General features: G+C 42.8%; 2 protein-coding genes across 3 annotated transcripts in view; one reads left to right on the plus strand and one right to left on the minus strand.

Annotated features, from left to right (window-relative positions):
- The window catches only part of PLEKHB2 (pleckstrin homology domain containing B2), a 40,932-nt gene extending 38,408 nt beyond the window's left edge, over window positions 1-2,524 (minus strand). For both annotated transcript variants that reach the window (XM_069464959.1, XM_069464943.1), the window contains exon 1: window positions 2,433-2,524. The gene's annotated coding sequence lies outside the window, so the exon portion shown is untranslated. The remainder of the gene's footprint in view (window positions 1-2,432) is intronic.
- A 10,157-nt stretch (window positions 2,525-12,681) lies between these two features.
- Window positions 12,682-21,968, plus strand: part of FAM168B (family with sequence similarity 168 member B) — a 37,171-nt gene continuing 27,884 nt past the window's right edge. The window contains exons 1-2 of the mRNA XM_069464983.1: window positions 12,682-12,910; window positions 21,478-21,558. Of these exons, the coding sequence (XP_069321084.1) occupies window positions 21,489-21,558 (70 nt within the window). The 5' untranslated portion in view covers window positions 12,682-12,910; window positions 21,478-21,488. The remainder of the gene's footprint in view (window positions 12,911-21,477; window positions 21,559-21,968) is intronic.

The following is a 21,968-nucleotide window of genomic DNA, read 5'->3' on the forward strand; positions in this document are numbered from 1 at the left end:
CTGACAGCTCTGAGCCTGAAGCCCACTTTGCCTTCTACTCACTGGTATGATCTTGGGGGCAAGATACTAAAACTCTCCAAGTCTCAGTTTTCTTACCCGATGAACAAGACACAACTAGTTACCTCATGGGGTTACTGTGAGAATTAAATGAGATGTCCAAACAGCCCTGTAGCAGATGGTGAGAACGACTATAATTACATTACTCTTTTGTTGCAAGAGCTGGAATTCAAGGTTAACTGTTCACAACTAACTCTTCCCAATATCCCACTTCCTCTCTTTAGTGCTCTCTTAGCTGTAAAGGTGGCTTTCTTATGAAAAGGAGGAAAACTTGTCCCTGTTCCTCAAGGACAGTAAAGGACAATCAAAGAGAAGTCCCAGGTATAGACCAAAACAACAGAAGTGACAGAAGGGCTAAGTGAGACCCATCAGCATTTAAAGATCAGTTCACATGTAGTGTTGGCCATTTACAGCTGGGAACCACTTTTTAATAACAAACCTAAGGGGCCAAGAAGGTAAAGAGGCAGAAAAGTCCAATTTCCCATTTCCATGATCAATTTTGGAAGCAATTATACAGCCAAGAAAACAAGACTGGTTCAACTAGCACCTTTTCTGTAACCTTTTTAACAGTTTACTCTTTACAGTTTTTGGTAGCTATTGACACTAACAAATTAATTCTTTAATTTATTTAGACATCCAGTAAGACAGAAGGCAGAGCAAAGGAGAAAAAAATATTAATGCAAGCTGAGAAGTGTAGCAAAGCTTTCAGAAGGAGTTGAGAAAAACCTTCTCTTCCCAAGGAATAACAGATTACTACAAGAATATCTGTCCTTTTTATATCGCCGTTGTTTACATTTCATAAACTCACTGTCCTTCAGATTATCAGGAAATTTACTTTTAGAATGTGCTAACACCCTTAAAATATAATGCTAGTAAAGAACTGTTGTCAGGTTCTGAGTTCTCTGCTGCAGCCTCCTTCAGTAAACATTTACAGACCACTTACAAAGAGCCTAACTGTGTTGTCAGCCAGGAAGACTCTGCAAAACACGTTTGATTCCCACCCTCAGGGAGATCAGTGCGAAAGGGAGAAGAGCCAGGTAAAGAGATCACTACCACACAGAGTAAACACCAAGCACAAGGGAAACCCAGAAAGTCTCTGCCCAGCCAGAGAGGGTCTCTTCCCAAGCCCCAGTCCTATCAATCAACATCCAGCAAACCAGCCCAGGGAACGCCCCTGAACACCACAGTGGCATTAGTCACGGCACAATTTCCATGCACCCACGGGCCATTAGGGAGATACACCCATTGCACAGACACACGGATACATGTTTTTGGTCATTAATTTGTTCAACAAATATTGAGGACCATAAGTAAACAGGCAGTTAACAGTCCCAGCTCAGATCCTAATTCCCCATGTGACTTCAGACAAGTCACTTCCTGCACTGGCAGTGCTTCTTTCAAAGGCCACAGAAAACCACGGAATATTCCTCCCTTTGGCTGTTAGCGCTCCTCCCTTCTCTGGGCACACAAAAAAGTGAAAGATTCTCTGGGAGCGAGAGTCAGTGTCGTTTTCAATTAACAATGTTCCCCTAGGTTTTTTGACAACGTAACCGTCCCACCTCATTTCTTTCTTCCACTCACCCTGAAACATCGGAAATTGACTATTAGCTCATTTATGAAGCCTCTTCTACGTAAACTCCTCTACATTTGAAGTTTAAGGGGGGAAAAACCTAAGCTGACACGAAATAAAAATCCCTGAACTCCGGAGTTCTCGATCTCGTTGAATAAGAGAATCAAACGTAAAAAAGATAATAAAGGATACACCAAGCACCTACAACTAAAGACATTGCAAGACGAAAAGCAGATGAAATGAACCCGGGGCGGCCCCAACTAGAGTGCAAAGCTTCAAACCCATTCCAGACTCCCAGGGAGGGGGAATCTCCTTCCGGGAGAACAGACAAAGCTCCAATGCCCTAAAGCGCAGGAGGCAGCAGGGGTGGAGTTCGGGCATCCGAGACCCCAAGTGGGAGACCTGCGGGAAGGAGGGCAGCGGCAGGTCCCCGCGATTGAACGTGTGGAGCACTCACGGGCGGCCAGGAGGGAGCAGGGCTGCGGCGGCGCGGTGGGCTCGGGGCGGGACGGCTCCAGCAGAAGCTAGGAGGGGGACGCCGGGAGGGGGACGCCAGAGAGGAGTTGGGTGGGCGGGGACTGGTGAGGCGGGGGGAAGGTCCACCCGGAGGGCTCCCGCGGGGCGAGTCTAGGGAGGCTAGGGCGGGGGAACACCGGGAAGAGGGAAGGTGAGGGGGGGGTGCGGGGGCCTCGGGGGAGAGCGAGGCTGGGCAGGAGCGAGCTTGGCAGGGCTGGGGAGGCTCTAGACGGGCGCGGGCCTGAGGGGGAAGGGGCTGAAGTCGCCCAGACCGGATGGGAACATTCACCTGCGAACGCTCGAGCAGCCGCGCGCGAACCAGGCGGAGAGAACAAGGACGCAGCTGCAGCTCCAAAGCTCCCACCGCCGCACGTCCGGCGACCTGGCCGCCGCCCTGACGTCACGCGAGGCGCGCATGCGCGGGTGCGCGGAACCTGCCGGGAACTGCCGCGGAGGCGGGAGGCGGGGCGGTCTCGCGGCAGGGGCGTGGGCGGCGGGAGGCTGTCAGTCCGCGAGCACCGACCCTGGTTTCTAAGGACCACTTTGTAAGAAAAGGGCCGGGCTCCTTGGAGAAACGGTGACCCAGGGCTGCGGCCCCCCGTGAGCCAGAGGAGAGCAAGCGCGGACGCAGGGAAGAATCGGGCCGTCGGAGGACACGAGATCGGCCTGAAAGCGCACAACGGCCAAACCTGCGACAATTTGAGGGGCAAAATTAACTACAGAGGATTAAGTTATAACCTAGAATGGAACATGTACTAGCGTCCGAACTGATATAAATAAACGGGAGAAGGGATAAATCTTCCCGACGGAGGGAACTGCTAGAGCAGTTCCAATCCGGGGCGGGGGGGCGGCGTAGGCGTTTCCCACGCAGCTGGCGGGCGCCGAGCGCAGCGACCTTCCAGAGAGCGGCGTGGAAGGGGAGGCAAGTAACCTGACAGTGGAAGCGCCCGACAGGCCTGCCTCAGCTAGGTGATCGAGGTTAACGCCAACAGTGACTAGACATGTTGACAGTACCACAGTCGCCCTTGATACGATCTAAAGAAAAAACCATAACCCAACTCCAACCAGGAGAAAAACATCAGATAAGTCCCAGTTGAGGGACATTCCACAAAATACCTCACCGGCGCTTCTCAAAACTGTCAAGGTCTCAAAAACAAAAACGCTGAGAAACTGTCCTATGCAACGTCGTGGTGTTCTGAATGGGATCCTGGAGCAGAATAAAGGATGTTAGTGAAAATTTTATAAATTCCAAATAAAATGTTGAGCTTAGTTAATATTAATTTTTAATCTTGTCAAACGTGCTATGGTTATGTAAGATGTTAACATTAGCATGTTACATTGTGTGAAAGGTATACTATCTTTGTAACTTTTCTGTAAATCTAAAATTATTCCAAAATGAAAAGTACATTTTTTAAAAAGGCAATGGAAGAAAAAAAAGAAATGTTAATTATCTTTATTGGTAAACTTTTAAGATGATTTAAGTCCCTGTGGAGTCTCTGGGGGTGGGGCAGGGGTACTGCCTAGGAAGGGGCTTAAGGGATGCTGGAAATGTTCTATATATTGATGTGAATTGTGGATACGTGTGTGTAAGCAAAAATTTATCAAGCTAAACACTTAAGATTTGTTCACCTTTTGGAATACATAGTACATCTAAATCAAAAAAGGAAAAAAAAACTTAAAAAAAAAAAAACTGTGGGAAAGTCCTGTTGTTATTGGTCTTCAAAATCCCAAACTCTTCCAGTAAGGGCCTCTGTCTTAACCTAGCTCTACTCTGGTGGGAAAAAATGCAGACTGGGGAATCCTATAATGCCTGCAATCTGATCTTTTGCAAGAGATTGTGGCTTAGTCAACACAAGAGTTCAGAGACTGGCATCACATGAGATTTTTCCTGGTTCTTCCACTCATGGATGAACATGAGCAAGTTGCCGGTGATCACTAGGCTTCTTGAATGGCTCTCAGTAAGGCCGTTAGTCTTAGGGACCTTTCAGGGCTTTGATTTGGAATATCCAAACGTACGCTAATATATTGTCTGAGTGATGGGACTGTGGATGACTGTTTTTAACTTTCTGCATTTTCCAAATTTTCTATAATGAATATGCATCACATAAACAACAGGAAAAAGTAATATTTGAATCCAGTTCAGTTTAAGTAGGTGTCCCAGAAACTGGAGGAGGGAGTATCCCCTAGTAAGTTTTCTGGTTTAGTAAATTGGCTTTCTGTTGAGCCTAAGAATACTGATTTATAGAAATGCCCCCTGTATTTTTAGAGACAAGATTTGATTTCAGAAGTCAAGCAAGGCTTTGCCTAAAAGAAAAATATAAGCATGTTAGTTCGCATATTTAAAAGATGCGTTGCCTCAGGAGGGCATCTCAATGGTCAGTAACAGCTGCATTCAAAGTGACAGTTGTAAGCTGGGCCTTATGGTTCTCACCTGTTTTGAAAGACAAAGCAGGTCTTGCCTAGAGCCATAGGTTGCCAGAGCTGATCAACAAAGACAGACCTCCCGGGGAGGAGAGCTGATTATGAAATATGCTGAGAGCTGATTAAACAGATATATTGCCCGAGTGGGGCCCAGATGAACTATGCGTTTAAAATAAGCAAAATAAAGCACAACTCATGTTGACTTCTCAAATCTGTTTAAGCTCAAAATAACCAGAGCCACAATGTCTCTATTTTTGCTAAAGTAATGGCCGTATCATAAACCTAGAAGTTTACCCTAAGAAGATTTAACTCATTGTTTACCTAGGTAGAGTTAGTTGAATGATCTGTAGTAGCCTATTAGATGACTTTTGACCCTGAACCAAACTATCTATCATTGTGTAAAAGGACAACGGGAACATGTATCTGCCCTATAAGTACCTGTGTAAAAGTTCAGTCTTGGTTACATTCTCCGCGGGAGAGATTGTAGTCTTCCAGACACCCTCCTTGTCTGTCTTCATAAACCTTTACTTTATAAACTATATCTTTGGCTCTGCGTATTATTTTTTATTTCTGTTTCCTACTATTTTTCCATCCTTTGTAACGACCCCTGCCTGAGAGACCCAACCGGAAACACCCTTTGCGGGAAGTGTAGCTAACTCTCCGCAGTTTTCTGTCCAGTTTTCTCCCCCAACTCCTGCTCTGGGTTGCAGCCTTTTCTGCCTATTTCATCCATCCACATGAAAATGCCTGCCCTCCCCCAGCCCCACCCGCACCTCTGCTCCTGCTTCAGTTTGCTGTCTGCTTCTCAGTTACTGAACATCTATCATCTGTTTCACAGGAGTCTAAGGAGGGACAAAGTGTGTTCTTGGTCTCCCATTTGGAATCCAAAGCTTCCAATCCCAAATATTTTCTATCATGCTCAATCACCTCAAAATGTCCAGGCAACTGATGGCACCCTTAACTTGTTTTCCAGAACTATTAAGGATTCATTCTTTTAAAAAACACCTTTTCTTTTCCTTAATAGGGCCCTGGAAGGCAAGAGAGGCTGACCCCTATTCTCAATCCAACATGTTAAACCAAAACAGTTTTGCACTGTCAAGAACTTTGCCTCCAAGGCCAGGCGTGGTGGCTCACGCCTGTAATCCTAGCACTCTGGGAGGCCGAGGCGGGAGGATCGTTTGAGCTCAGGAGTTCGAGACCAGCCTGAGCAAGAGCGAGACCGCATCTCTACTAAAAATAGAAAGAAATTATATGGACAACTAAAAATATATAGAGAAAATTAGCCGGGCATGGTGGCGCATGCCTGTAATCCCAGCTACTCGGGAGGCTGAGGCAAGAGGATTGCTTGAGCCCAGGAGTTTGAGGTTGCTGTGAGCTAGGCTGACGTCACGGCACTCTAGCCAGGGCAAAAGAGCGAGACTCTGTCTCAAAAAAAAAAAAAAAAAAAAAAAAAAAAAGAACTTTGCCTCCAGCTACACAGTAAACAGAAAACAGTACTATTTTCCTATTAAACCCTCATTTTATAGAACTAACTCAAATAAATTGACAAGGGAAATACTAAGACTCCAATACAAGAACTGTCAAACGATACATGAATGAATGATTCACAGCAGAGAAAATGAAAATGCAAGAAACATTTTTTTTTTCAGAGCTCTTTCACCTAGGCAAGAGTGCAGTTGCATGATTATAGCTCACTACAGTGAGCCTCCAACTCTTGGATTCAAGTGATCCTCCCACCTCAGCCTTCCTAGCTGCTGTGACTATAGGCGCACACCACCACAACCAGCTGAATTTTTTATTACATGTTTTGTAGAGACAAGATCTGGCTATGTTTTCCCAGGCTGGTTTCAAACTCCTGGCCTCAAGCAATCCTGCTGCCTCGGCCTCCCAAAGTGCTGGGATTACAGGCATGAGCCACTATCCTTGGCCTCAAAAAACTTTTTTTTTTTGAAGACAGTCTCGTTTAGTTGTCCAGGGTACAGTGCAGTGGCATCATCATTGCTCAGTGTAATCTCAAACTTCTAAGCTCAAGCAATCCTCCCACCTCAGCCTCCCAGGGTGCCAGGATTACAGGTGTGAGCCACCACGCCCAGACTCAAAAAACATTTTAAAATGAATCTTTCTCTAAGAAGTTCATAGAATTTTTTTAAATAACAAAATGAATATTGCCTGCAGTCTAACAAATGAAATCAAAACAAATGAAATATAGTTTTATAATTATCAAATTATTAAACTTTTAAAGCTTTTTAATGAAACACCCATGTGCAAGGATTTGATGAGATGACCACTAGCATACACTGCTTGTGCATCTATAAACTGGTATAACCGTTGTGGAGAAAATTTTGATAATATTGAGAGCTTCATAATACTTCATACTCTTTAAACCAGTAATTTTATTTTGAGGCAACTATCCCATAGTTTCATACTAAATAGAAACTCTGTCGAAAAATTGTTTACAAGGATGTACATTGTGTATACAAGAAATGGAAATTTAAAGAACCATGAGATGCAATTTGAAACTCACCTGATTGGTAAAAATTAAAAAGGTCATAGCAAATGTGACAAATATATGAAACTACCAGAGCTCATATCTTACTAGAGATAGTGTAGCTTGGCAGAAATACTTTGTAGAACGATTTGGCACTATCTAATATGTTTTAAGATACAAGTACCCTAGGACCAAGCAATCCCACTTATAGGCAAATACCTTAGACTTAAGGCATTTAAGTCTAAGACTTCAAACTTTTTGACTATAACTTAAAAGTAAATAAGTTTATTTGGTAACCCAGTATGTAACTGTATTATTCAAGGTTCTCCAGAGCAACAGAACCAATAGGACATACACAGATATAAGAAAGAGATTTATTATGGAATGGGCTCATGTCATCATCAAGGCTGAGAAATCTCACTACCTGCTGTCTGCTAGATGGAGAACCAGGAAAGCTAGTGGTGTAGTTCCAGTGCAAACTGAAAGGCTTGAGAACCAGGGGAGCCAATGATGTAAGTTGTGGTCCAAGTCTGAAGGCTGAAGAACCAGGGGCACTGATGTCTGAGGGCATGAGAAGCACATCCCAGCTCAGGCAGAGAGAGCAAATTCACTCTTCTTCCACCTTTTTGTTCTATCAGGGCCCTCAATGGATTGAACTATGCCCACCCACATTGATGAGGGCAATCTGCTTATTCTACTGATCCCAATGCTCATCTCTTGTAGAAAATCTCAAAGACACATTCAGAAATAATGTTTTACCAGCTATCTGGGCATCCCTTAGCCCAATCAAGTTGACACATAAAATTAACCATCACAATAATATATATGTAAAAAACAAATATTGTTTTAAAAACATATAATAGGCCAGGCATGGTGGCTCATGCCTGTAATCCTAGAACTTTGGAAGGCCAAGGCAGGAGGATTGCTTGAACCCAGGAGTTGGATATCAGCCTGGGCAAGATAGTAAGACCCCATCTCTATAGAAAACAAAATCATACAAAACAAAACACCAAAAACATTAGCTGGCTGCAGTGGCTTGCACCTGTAGTCCCAGCTACTCAGGAGGCTGAGACAGGAGGATGACTCAGGCTCAGGAGTTTGAGGTTGCAGTGACCTATGATCAGGCCACTGCACTCCAGTCCAGCTTGGGGAACAACAAAGTGAAACCTTGTCTCAAGGAAAAAAGAAAACCAAAAAACCTATAACAAAATGACACTTACTCTGTGCCATGCACTCTGTTTTCTTATTTTGCATTCTAGTTTCTAGTTCATTTTTTAAATGCATACAATGACTCCCTAGATTGATTTCATTACCTGGGACTGGTGGATGAGTTGCCACTCAGGAGAGAGCTGCTCTGATTATCTATTATTACACAACAAACTAACCCAAAATTAATGGCTTAAAACAGCAATTTATCATTAATATGTTTCATAGTTCTCTGGGTTAGCTTGACATGAAAATTGACTGATATTTTCCTTTATGTTAACTAGTAAGATTAAAGTAAAATAATGATGGTGGAACTTCACTTGTCTGTCAATAAGTGCCTTCTTTTTTAATTGGGTAATAGTGTTTTGAATATTAAAATAATATTTCCTAAATTTTTTGTGCTATTCATGTGAAGGCCACAGATGCTATCCACTTTTAAGTTCAATCTGTATTATCAACATTTTCTCCATTACATTCTTAAGTCTAGAAAAATCAATGGACAATAAATCAAGGCCTGATTAGTATTATTTGATAGTTTCATGGGATAAATATTTCTGCCACAGAAACCACAATTTCAGGTTTCCAGCACAGCATCGCTGAAGGGTGGTGAGAAGAGAAGGCGGCAACACGGTGCTGTACGGCATGTCCACAGGCAGGTGTAACAGACACAAAGAACCTTAAGAGAAGTAATAACAAAATAATTAGGAAGGGATGAGTTTTGAGCATATATTGCCTTTGTTTTTAATACTGTTTACACAACATAATTTTTTATAATGGCTGCACTTCACAAATGGCTTACAAAATTCCTGAAAATTGTCCTTTGGCTGTCACAAGTGGCCCCAGCATACTTCTGAGCTAGTTTAGCTGTTCTCCTGATGACAGATGCATGCATGCTTTCCACTTTTGGTTATTATCAATAAAATTGCAATGAGCATTTCTGTACAAGTCTTTGCATGGATGTATGATTTCATTTCTCTTTGGTACAATTTGCAAAATGGTAAGATTGATGCATGTTTAGTTTTATAAGAAACGACCAGACCTTTTTTCAAAATGATTATACAATTTACATTCCTAGAAAAAATGTGAGATTTTTATTTGTTTTTAATTTAATTTTAGAATAGGTAATGGATTCACATGATTCAAAAATGTTTTAAAATAACCTAACATGAGGCTGGTTGTGTTGGCTCATACCTGTAATCCTAGCACTTTGAGAGGCTGAAGCAGGAGGATCGCTTGAGGCCAGGAGCTCTAGACCAGCCTGAGCAAGAGTGAGACCCCTGTCTTTACAATGAATAGAACAATTAGCTGGGCATGGCGGTGCTGCCTGTAGTCCTAGCTGCTCCAGAGGCTGAGGCAGGGGGATCCCTTGAGCCCAGCAGTTTGAGGCTGCAGTAAGCTGTGATGATGCCACTGCACTCTAGCTCTGGTGACAGAGAGAGACCCTGTCTCGAAAAAAAAAAAAAATCTAACATGAAAATTATCTTTGTCATCCCTGTCCCCTACCTACTCAGGGCCCACTCTGTCCTTGCCTTACCACAGGAAATCATTGCTGTCAGTTATTTCTGAAATATTACAATATTCTGTAAATGCAAGTATACTTTTTCATTTCCACCCTTTTACCCAATCCTCTTTAATACAGTTCTATCCCTTTTTTTCTTTGAAAGATCTACCTTGGAGGTATTTCCACTTCAGAACATAGAAAGTTTCTCTGTTTCTTTTTCAAGTTATAAAGTATTTCACCATTTGGATGAACCAGAGTTTATTCAATCTTTCCCCTAGTGATGGACACTGGGGTTGTTCCCAGTGTTTTGTTACTATAAACAATGATGCAATAAACAAGTGTGGACCTATTTCATTTTACACATCTACAAGTATCTCTGTACACAAACTTCCAGAAGTGGAGTTGTTGGGTCAAAAGTTTTGTTATGTATTTATCTTGACACACATCATCAGATGGTCTCCTGTGCAGTCCAGCCATGTCTGAGGATGCCCACTTCCTGGCAGCCGCACCAATAGAGTGAACTGTCAATTTTTTGGAAGCAAGCCAATCAAAGGTGGAAAAATGCTCTCTCAAAGAGTTTTAACTTGCATTTTTCTTTATACAAATGAGGCTGCATTTTTTCATATGATTAAGAGCCATTTGTACTTCCATTTCCCCATGTTTTAGTCTTGTCCTTTTATGATTCCATGGTTATACATTCAAATTTTTTTAAATTTGGATTTCAGTGAATTTTCTTCATTTTTCTTAGGTTGTAGGATCTTCTTGTTCAATTCTGGAATATTGAGATTAGTCCTTTGTCTATGATATATATGTTAAGACTATTTCTTTTCTTTAATCACTTGCCTTGACTTTCTTTAAGGTGCTTTTTGCTAACCAAAGTCTTTTATAGTCATGGCTTCCGGATTTTGCGTGATAGTTAGAAAGGCTGCCTTCTTTTTTTTTTTGAGACAGGGTTATGTTCTGTCATCTGGGCTGGAGTACAGTGGCAGGATCACAGCTCTTTGCATCCTCTAACTCCTAGGCTCAAGTGATCCTCCTTCCTCAGCCTCCTGAGCAGCTGGGACTACAGGTGCACCCCCATATCCAGCTAATTTTTCTAGATTTTGTAGAGACAGGGTCTGGTTATGTTGAACTTGAACTGTTGGCCTCAAGCGATCTTCCTGCCTCCGCCTCCCAAAGTGCTGGGATTACAGGTGTGAGCCACTGCACCCGGACAGAAAGATCTTCTTTACTTCAAAATTAAAAAGGTATTTCTCCATGTTTTGTTCTTGTCTTTTTATGATTCCATGGTTATACATTCATATCTTTTTTAATTTGGATTTTATTCTGGTATATGGTATGAAGTATAGGTCTAATTTTATATTTCTTCAGATGGGTATATTTTTGTCCCAGTACCATTTATTGTACAGTCCATCTTTATCCTCAGTAATTTGAGACACTATTTTTTATCAGATACCAACTTTCCAAAATTACCTGGGTATATTTCCAGATTGTGTAGTATATTTCATGGCCTCTGTTCATGCACTAGTGACACGTTGCTTTATTGATTGAGGCTTTTAAATATATTTTTATATCTGGTAGGTCTAGTGGTCCCCTCCCTATTACTCTTTATTTTCAGTGTTTTCCTGGCAGATATTCTTACATTTGATTTTTCTTGTTAATTTTCTCCCCATGTGTAAGTTACAATTACTTTAGTTAAGACAATTATTGGCATTTTATTGGGATTGTGTTAAATTCATAAATTAATTTAGGGAACACTGACATCTTTCTGACATTAGGTCTACTTATGCAAGAATGTGATGTTTTCCCCCTGTGTTGCGTTCTTTTGTGCCCTTCACCAGTTATTTAAAATTTTATTCACGTAGATCATCATTCTTATAAAAGTTTATTGCTAGGTATTATAATTATAAACGTAAGACTTATAAAAATTGTATTTTAAAATATATATTTTACATATAAAATTCTTTTGTGTGAAGACACTGAGATTTTGGGCTTCTTGCTAAAGCATTTCCTAGCTATCCTGACAGATACAAGTGATTAAAAAAAAAAAAAGACTCTCAACAGGTGAGTATGTATTAGCGTAAAATTCTGTGGGGACAGTGAAATGCAGATGGGCGTTCAAGGGGGAAAAGGAATGATGAAATTTTGTAGTTATAGAGCAATTTATGTATTTTTTAAATGGGAATAGTGGGAATCAAATCAACATAGTGTTTATATTCCACGGATATATGCAAAGGCGTAACGTCCCAATTTTATTCAAAACTGTCATTTACAGTGCCCTAGAAGCTGCATCCTTTCCAACTATTTTTACCCTCACTTGAATCTTATCTTAGATACCACCCGAAGAATCTTCCGTCGGCACCGCAGCTGGCAACGCGTAGGCGCCGGCGCTGCCTGCGTGGCGGCGGGGCGGACCGACAGGCATCGGCCCACGGCACTACCCGGGCAGCGAGCGCTTGGGTGCTCCTCCCACCACCAAGAAGCAGGGGAAAGCCCGCCCTCCCCCTCGGGAGTAGGCGCTCCTCAGCCAACCGGCGACCCCGCGCGCCCGTTTCCTAACCTAAAGTGAGTCGTCGCGGGCGTGACGTCACCTCACGACGCGCAGCGCCCTCGTCCCGGCCTGCGGCTCGCGCGCGGGGTCCCCCCAAAGGTTCCTGCGGTGCGGAACCAAATGCTTCTCCTACAAGTGAATACAAAGCTATACTATGTTCCGATATGCTCTTTTGCCTACACTGCACTGACAGGAGCGTCCAAGGACGCGAGGGGAAACGGTCTACACAAGTGCCGGCAGCTCTCAACGCTCGGCATGCGCCCCAGCCCGTCCATCCGGGCGCCCCACGAACGCCGGGGGGAGCGCGCACGCAGGAGGTCACGTGCCAGGCGCGCCCCCGCTGTGGCGCGCCCGGGCGGAAGTGAGGTCGGTGGCTCTGGTGGCTGCGCAGCGTCGGCGGGGAGCGCGGGCTGCGGAGAGGCGGGCCGGGCCGAGCCGAGCGAGCGGAGCGCGGCGCCCAGCAGGCGGCGGGGACGCGGGGCTTCGTGGGTCAGCCGCGCATCGGATCGGCGTCCGCAGCGCTAACCCCTCGTCTCGCCCCAGGCCGAGCCCTCCACGGGCAGGCGTGCGCTGTCGCTGAGGCCCAGGCACCGCCGCGCGGTGAGCGGGGGCGGGCGGGCGGCCGGAAGTGCGGCGCTTTGTGCGGCCGGCCCGGGGCGGCGCCAAGGTCGGGCCCGCGGCTCGGGGTCGCTGGCGCCGGGCGGGGTCCCGGCGGCGCTTTGTCCCGCGGCCCGGCCTGGCCGGCGGGGGGGGAAGGGGCGGAGCTAAGTGCGGCCCGGAGGCGCGGGCAGGTGCGTCGGGGCAACCCGAGGCTGCCGCCCAGGTGGCCGACGAGGGGCGGTTCATGGCACAGAATGTTCCCTTGGCCTTTTAAAGGTTGGAGTTAGAGCAGATCGGGACAATGTTTTAGTATGACAACCGTGAAGCATTGCGTTGTGATTATAATCATTTCGAATGTATAACTAACTACTCACTTTGTCTACCGACAAAGTAAAAATTACTCCGCTTGCTTGGCGGAAACTGCGCAGCCTCCTCCCAGCTTAAAAAGGCATGACTTAAATTAGGCTTTTAAGATTTTCATCAGAAAGGACGTTTCATGACACAGCCTGGGTTAACTTTAAAAAAGAGTGCACCTTTACTTCGTGCCAACAAGTAGGGTATTTTTCCTTTATGGTGTATGTGAACGTTAAGTGTGCATCTAATGGTTTGTATTAGTTAATGTCTAATCATTGAAGTCAAACATAAAAATATTTGCGGCTGTTTGGCATGCAAGAAAGCTTTGAAAATGAAAAGGTTTATATAGTTCCAACTCTTTAAACTTTCAAGTCATCCTTGTGTAATTTAAGATTAGTCGCAAATATTCTGGATGAAACATTTTAGAGTAAGTAAATAATAGGGACACATTTTAAAACTCGGGTTGGTGAAGAAGTAGTGGGTTATTTTTGCTTTGACAGTCAAGAGTTGAGCAGTCTAAAGCTATTTTTCCTAATTTTGAAGCTAGTGTTGCAGAAACTGAAGATTTTGCTTCTCTTAGTCTTTATAAAGCAGGCTTAACTTCAGTAGAGTGTTTGCACATGTTACTCGTGCAACATTTTGGAGTGTTTTGGCATGCAAGAAAGCTTTAGAATGGGTTAAAACTGGTTGTGATTGTGACTAAATGAAAGTTAAGGTCTGTTAGAAGAAGGCTCCCAGGCTTTAAGAGTTATAGACTACCGACCTGGCACGGTGGCTCACGCCTGTAATCCTAGCACTCTGGGAGGCCGAGGCGGGAGAATCACTCGAGGTCAGGAGTTCGAGACCAGCCTGAGCAAGAGCAAGACCCTGTCTCTACTAAAAATAGAAACAAAGTAACCGGACAACTAAAACTATATAGAAAAAATTAGCCGGGCATGGTGGCACATGCCTGTAGTCCCAGCTACTCGGGAGGCTGAGGCAGGAGGATCGCTTGAGCCCAGGAGTTTGAGGTTGCTGTGAGCTAGGCTGATGCCACGGCACTGTAGCCTGGGCAACAGAGTGAGACTCTGTCTCACACACACACAAAAAAAGTCATAGACTTCCTACTTCATTTGGGCTCTCCTGGGTGTTCCCTGTGCAGCAGTAACTAGAAATGCCCTGGCAGGTAGTTCCCCCTTCTTCCTGCTGTTAGGAATAGTGGAAGGGTTATGCTGTGTGTGTAAGTCAAGTGCCTGGAACCTGGGAAGGAGGAAGCAGACTCTGTTACTGCCCATGTCTTACCAGGCTCTCATATGTGTGTTAGGGTTTGCTCTACAACTGCCTTTCAGTTCATTTTCATTTTAAGGTTAGATAGAATTGTAATGTCAACATTATTTGAATTTCAAACATAGGGAAAATAAAAGTAGTGTAATGTCACAGAGGTAGAGGATTAGAGTTGAGAAAATCTGGAGTCCATTTTAAAATATTTTAATTTTTTTATAGGTTTTATAGTTTAAAGGGAAATTTTTGTTTAACAAACTTGTCTTACGTAGACAGTTTCTTTTCCTGGATCCTCTGACAACAAGTTTAAAACAATAGTACACCAGCATAATAGAGTAGTACTTTTCTGCATGTCTGTGTTCTACTCTGTGTCTTTGTCTTTGAAGTCTGTCTTGTCTGATTGTACGGTGCAGAAATACATGAATTGCTTCTAGAATCCAAACATTAATAGTAAAGGTAGAGTTGGGACGGGGTAGTGCTTTCTTGGTAATGTCAGACATTACTGAGAATTTCCAGTGTTGATTATTCTAAAGAATATTATATCTTGTATATTATTGTTTCTGAGAGAGAGAGAATTTAAGCCCCATGACATTAGGTTTGTTGATACAAAATTTTAAAAGCCTGGCATTTTAGTATTTCATAATTACTATTCTGTGTGGGAACTTTGCTTAGATCATGGGTCATTTTAAACTAGAGAAAGTAGTAGTGATGAGTCTTTCATTTTAAAAATACTTTTCTTCTGATTATTATTGAATTTTCAAGTTAAGGTATTTTTGCTGTCATCTTTTCAAAGGTAAATGTGAGATTTGTCTATTCTGATGCAGGTGTCAATCCATCCCTAAGAATTCTGACAGTTGAGTCATTTCAAATGGGAAACTTTTAAAAAAGTGGTACCCTCTGGATCTAGCATTGGGGTCCTTGGTTCACAGCAAATCAGACTGGGAAATAGAATCTCAGGCAGATTGGTGATGGTGTGTTTTTTCTTTAGTTTTTTATTATGCAAATTGACAGCTGTACAGTGTGCATCGATATGCCCAGTGGCTTTTTTTTTTTTTTTTTTTTTTTTTTTTTTTGAGACAGAGTCTCGCACTGGAACCCTGGCTAGAATGCTGTGGCGTCAGCCTAGCCCACAGCAACCTCAAACTCCTGGGCTCAAGCAATCCTACTGCTTCAGCCTCCCAAGTAGCTGGGACTACAGGTATGCGCCACCAGGCCCGGCTAATTTTTTCTATATATTTTTAGTTGTCCAGCTAATTTCTTTCTATTTTTTAGTAGAGACGGGGGTCTCGCTCTTACTCAGGCTGGTCTCGAACTCCTGACCTTGAGCGATCCTCCAGCCTCGGCCTCCCAGAGTGCTAGGATTACAGGCATGAGCCACCACGCCCAGCAATACCCAGCGTCTTGACGTAAAGATTATTAGCATTTTGCTGTATTTGCCCTTTTTTGTAGAAATGTTTTATTAATAAATAAAACATGTTATTTTTAATCCTTATATATTTTACTGTGTTATCTCTAAAAAATTATATGTTTATATGTAACCACAGCATTATCACGCTTAAACTTAATTGTTTGCTACCGTCTGATACACGGCCCATATTCAGTTTTGTCCCAAATATCCTTAAAATATTTGTTTATAGTTTTTTTAATCTAAATCAGAATCCAAACAGAATCCATCTATTGCCTTTACGTGTAAATTTATTTTAATCTAGAACAATCCTCCCTCCCCCTTTTTCCCTCACCATTGACTTATTGAAGAAATTCGGTCATTTGTCCTCTAGAATGTCCCACCTTCGGGGTTTGTCTGATTGCTTCATGGTTTCATTCATCATATTCCTCCAACTCCTGTCTTTTCCTGTAAATTGGAAGTTAGGTGCATAGGCGCCATTTGACTTTTGTAAAAGTACATCTTAGGTGGTATAGAATAATTCATATTTTCATCATATGCACATAATATTAAGTAGTTTGTTAGTGATGTTAAGATTGATCAGTGAATTTAGGTTTCAAGCCCACTAATCGATAAACAGATATGTTTTGATAATTCTGAATTAAATTTTAAATAAATGCCCTGAGTTAACGTTTATTGATATGAAAGTCTGATATTTTCTATTGTAAAGTTTTTCAGTTATTCAGGAACATTTGAAAGGTATTTAGGAGCTCCCTCTGTGCCAGGCACTGTGTGAGATGCAGGGAGATGGTGCTCAACCAAGGTATTTTCCCTATTCTCTGGCTCAGTCTCTCCAGGGAATCTTTCTCATTACTTGAGCAAATTGGTTTTTTTGTTTTTTGAGACAGAGTATCCCTATGTCGCCGGGCTAGAGTGCCCTGGCTTCAGCCCAGCTCACTGCAACCTCAGACTCCTGGGCTCAAGCAATCCTCCTACCTCAGCCTCCTGAGTAGCTGGGACTACAGACGTGCCCTACCATGCTGGGCCAATTCTTTTTGTTTCTACTTTTAGTTGCTTGGCTAATTTTTTCTGTTTTTAGTAGAGATGAAGTCTCACTCTTGCTCAGTCTGGTCTTGAACTCCTGACCTCAAGCAATCCTCCCACCTCTGCCTCCCAGAATACTGGGATTACAGGCAGGAGCCACCTTGCCCGGCCTTGAAGAAGTTACTTAACACTTAAGTGCCGTGTGAGTTGTATTTAACTCATGCTAGTTTTGAGTCCGGGGCCTTGTTGAAGCATATAACTCATATCTCTTCAGCTTGGGAGCCACAACTATTTTTCAAGTTGCATATAACTCACACAGAAAACAATAAAAAATAACAAATTTGTCATTAAATTTTGTTTTAGAAGTTTTTTATTCTATTTTCGTAATGAAGATAGAACCCTGGCCCCAAGGAAAACAATTTTTTTTCTAGTGTGGCAGTCTGTGTTAAGGAGATTTTTGGCCTTTATTCACAGACAATGTGTCTGATGTTACTGGCTTTTGGAGAGGAAATGGCAACATTTTCTTCTATCAATTCTGCTGTATTTAATCTACCTGTAATTTATTTATTTATTTATTTTGAGACAGAGTCTTGCTCTGTAACCGGGGCTAGAATGCAGTGGCATCATCATAGCTCACAGCAGCCTCAAACTCCAGGGCTCAAGGGTTCCTCCTTCTTCAGCCTCCCAAGTAGCTGGGACTACAGGCATGCGCCACCATGCCCTGCTAATTTTTCTTTTTTTTTCTTTTCATTGCCCAGGTAATTTCTTTCTATGTTTAGTAGAGACGAGGTCTCACTCTTGGTGAGGCTGGTCTCAAACTCTGACCTCAAGCGATCCTCCCGCTTTGGCGTCTCTGAGTGCTAGGATTATAGGCGTGAGCCACCATGCCCAGCCTCTACCTGTAATTTTTAATTCATTAAAACTTTTTAATCACTTTGGGAAATATTTTTTAGTCTCTCGGGAAGTAAAAAATGCTTTCAGGAAACATACCTTCTGGTTAGTTTGAAACTTACTAGAATTCAGGTGTGGTTCTATGAAATTTTTTAGTGGCAAGGGTAGAGTAGAACTGTGTTTTTAGTGGTCTAGACTATGAGGTCATTATGGAAGAAGAGCCTCCTGGTGTTCAGTGCTTCATTTGGGTTTTCAATTTGGGCCATTGTGAATACTGTTATAAATATTCTTGTACAACTTTTGGTATAGGCCTGTGTTTTCACTTCTCTTGGGTTTGTACCTAGGAGTGGAATTGTGGCATCATATGGTAACTATGTGTGTGGTTTTTTTTGTTTTGTTTTGTTTCTTTGGAGACAGAGTCTCGCTCTTTTTGCCCTGGCTAGAGTGCCGTGGCATCAGCCTAGCTCACAGCAACCTCAAACTCCTGGGCTCAAGTGATCCTCCTGCCTCAGCCTCCCGAGTTGCTGGGATTACAGGCATGTGCTACCAGGCCCGGCTAATTTTTTCTATATATTTTAGTTGTCCAGCTAATTTCTTTCTATTTTTTAGTAGAGACGGGGTCTCGCTCTTGCTCAGGCTGGTCTCGAACTCCTGACCTCGAGCGATCCGCCCGCCTCGGCCTCCCAGAGTGCTAGGATTACAGGCATGAGCCGCCGTAACTGTGTGTTTAACTGCTGTCCTATTCGTGAGCTTCGTAGCCTACCATGTGATAACTCCTGCTCAGCCCACATCTAAGAGTCTCCACATGATGCTTGTAACCTAACCTATGTCTCTGTAACCATCTATTGCTGATTCCCTACATGTAGCTTAAGCTCTGGATAAACCCAGTTGCCCAATATTCCAAAAATGCATCTTGTATTTTCTCATTTCTCTGGCTGGCTGGGATCCTATCCATTGCTTATTGGAAATGATGGCTCCTTAATCAAGTTTTCCTGACCATTCCTCCCCTCCCCCATTGAAATTTTGCTCTTCCTATTCAATCCTTGGAGCACTTTATTCTCTTGTAACTCTTAACAGTCTTTGCCTTCTATCACCATTATAAATTATAGGCTAGCACTGTCCAAAACGATAGCTGTCATCTACATGGGACTGTTTTAAGTTAATTAAAGTTAAACTAAAAGTTCAGTTACCATATTTGGACAGCACAGAGATATTTTCCATCTTGGCAGACAGTTCTGTTAGACAACACTTTTCTAGATTATTAACTTAGAACAGGGACTGTGACTTCCTGTTTGAAGGCCTTTGTATAGTGCTTTGCTTATCTTGAATTCAATTAAGAAAATAAAATTTAGGTTGGGCACAGTGGCTACACCTATAATTCCAGTACTTTGGGAGACCAAGGCGGGAGGATTGCGTTGAGGCCAGGAGTTTGAAACCAGCCTAGGCAACACAGTGAGACCTTGTCTCTACAAAAAATAAAGAAAAATTGGCTGGATATGGTGGGGTCGCACCTGTAGTCCTGGCTATTCAGGAGGCTGAGGCATGAGGATCTCTTGAGCCCAGGAGTTAGAGTGCAGGGAGGCTGCACTCCAGCCTGGGTGACAGAATGAGACCCCATCTCGAACTTATGACCTCAGGCAGTCCTCTCACCTTGGCCTCCCAAAGTGCTAGGATTACAGGCACGAGCCACTGCCCAGCCCAAAACAAGACCCCATCTTCACTTTTCTGGAGATGGTAGTTGAACCAGAGAAGTAGATGCAGTGTTTGAAAGGCTGCACAGTTTTTATGTTGTAGATCTGCCAAGAATGGGTTAAAAGTGCAGGGGAATGGGGATTGGCTTTGCTAATTTGTATATTCTTCAACTGTGGCTTAAAACACGCAATTTGATTGTCCTATTTACTTGCTATGCATTTCTATTCTTGCTTTCTCTCTACTGTAATCTGTAGGCCTATGCTTTCCAATGCAGTAGTGCCTGGCCACACGTAACTATTTAAATTGAAGTTAAAGCTGAAAAATCAGATCCTCTGCAAGCCACATTTTTCAGCTGCTCAGTCGTCACTTGTCAAGTGGCTGCCACATTGGACAGCACAGAGAGAAGAACATCATCACTGCAGAAAGTTTTTTTGGACAGTGGTGGTCAAGACTTACCACTTAGCCATAGTTGTGGATGTCATGGCAAATTTGGCATCTGGTTTTGGTTTAGAAGTTTGAAAAAACTAGACAGTTGTTCAGGTAATGAATGTCCTATTAATTGATGTTGCTAATTTATTCCTAACTTAGGCCAGAACTTGTTACAGAGGCTAAGGACCTGTTATGTTATTCTTTGTACTGGTCTGCTTGGTTGTGAATATTCTAAATGAGTCAGGTGAGCTGAAAATTTGCAGTAGTTTGTTTTTGTGTTTTGTCTTTGTAATGGAGTTTGATACCTAGAGTGTTCTGAAGTGTATGTGTTTTTTAGAAAGTTAGTAGGTCCTTACACCTTATTTTACACCAGACATTGTTATTGGTACTGGAGATAGAACAATAAACAAAACCAAGTGCGTGTTCCCAGCTTGCATGGACTACATTCTAGTTGGCGATGTGGAGAAGGCAGACACTAAACAAGGAAATAAATGCACAGTTTATTTTTTTTTTAATTTAAAAAATAGATTATTTTTAGAGCAGTTTTAGGTTCACAGCAAAATTGAGCAGGAGGTACGGAGAGTTCCATAGACCCCCCTGTCCCACACACACTGCTGTTATTTTAAATTAGAGATTGCCCTAAGTTTTGCAGCTGTGTAAGTCAGTGAGTGACTTGCCAGATGAGGAGCAGTGAGAGCTCACACTTCAGGAACACACCAGGTAGTAAAATTCGAAGAGCTTGCTGGAGATACTGACGAGAATGTTACTTGTGTTGGGAAAGGGGTAGAATCATTGTAGCTGTACAAATTCTTGAACTTTTCAGGGAAAAAAAGACTTGTAAATGATAGAGCATTGAGTGGGTTAATAGAGTTGCTGGGCTGTAGCTAATTTGTCCTTTTTAGTAAAAAAATATATTTAATGGAAGTTAAGAAATACAGGAAATTACAAAAGGAACACTAAACCTACTCCATCTAGAAACAGTCATTGTTCATATTTTAATGTATTTCCTTCCAGACTTTTTTCTGTTTGTGCCAGAAGTGCACGTGCTGTACACCTAGGTGTGACTTTGGGATCATGCTGGGTAATGCAGTATAGTACCGTACTTTTTTTTACTTAACATTGTATCATTCCTATGTATTATAAGTATGTTTTAAAAAGCAGCTGGCATGACAATTCATGCTCTGGCTATGTCTTGGTTCACTTAACTATTTTTTTCTGTTACAAGAATATTTAGGTTATTTGTAGAATTTTTCTCTTGTTTTAAGTAGGGGTAGGAGGAGCACTTGTCCCCCTTAGCTTCTGACAGGCTGAAGAGAGTTGTAAAAGAGAGTTTACAAAGTCCTGTTGAGCAGCTTTCCAGACACTGGGCATTCCTTTTCTGTTCTGTGCTGGTTGGAGCAGCATGAAATGCATTGTTTTACAGTAGGAGAGGGAAAGGACTCTTGCTTCTGGCTGTTTTAGGACTGGTGCTGGACAAAAGAGCTTGGCTAAATGACTTTTTTTTCTCTTTTAGTTCTTGAAATCATGAATCCTGTTTATAGCCCTGGATCTTCCGGGGTTCCCTATGCAAATGCCAAAGGAATTGGTTATCCAGGTGAGCAAGTAAAATTTTGTTTTCATTATTGAACTTTGAACACTTGGTATTTGACTGTCATTAAGAATACTTTCGATTGACAAATCCAGTGGCTTAGACAAGGAAGAAAGTATATGGAACTGAAAAATCAGGAGATAGGACGGTATTGAGTCAAAGCTTGATCTGATGGCTCTAGCAGTTGGGTCCAGGATCTAGTTTCTCACTTCCTCAGTATTGGCTCAGTGTTGGCCACAGGTCCCATTCCTCCCCCCATTATGGTCTCTGTGAGGTTCAGCCCCTCTCAGGGGTCCCCCTCTAGGAGCCTGTTTATCTCTGCCCTACAGAAAAGCCCAGTGGGGTTTCCTCTTCCCTATCCAAACCAGTCTTGGGGTTTATTCTCATTGAACTCAGCTTCCATCTCTGGGCCATGG

The sequence above is a fragment of the Eulemur rufifrons genome, chromosome 1, assembly GCF_041146395.1.
Source record: "Eulemur rufifrons isolate Redbay chromosome 1, OSU_ERuf_1, whole genome shotgun sequence".
Classification (NCBI taxonomy): domain Eukaryota; kingdom Metazoa; phylum Chordata; class Mammalia; order Primates; family Lemuridae; genus Eulemur; species Eulemur rufifrons.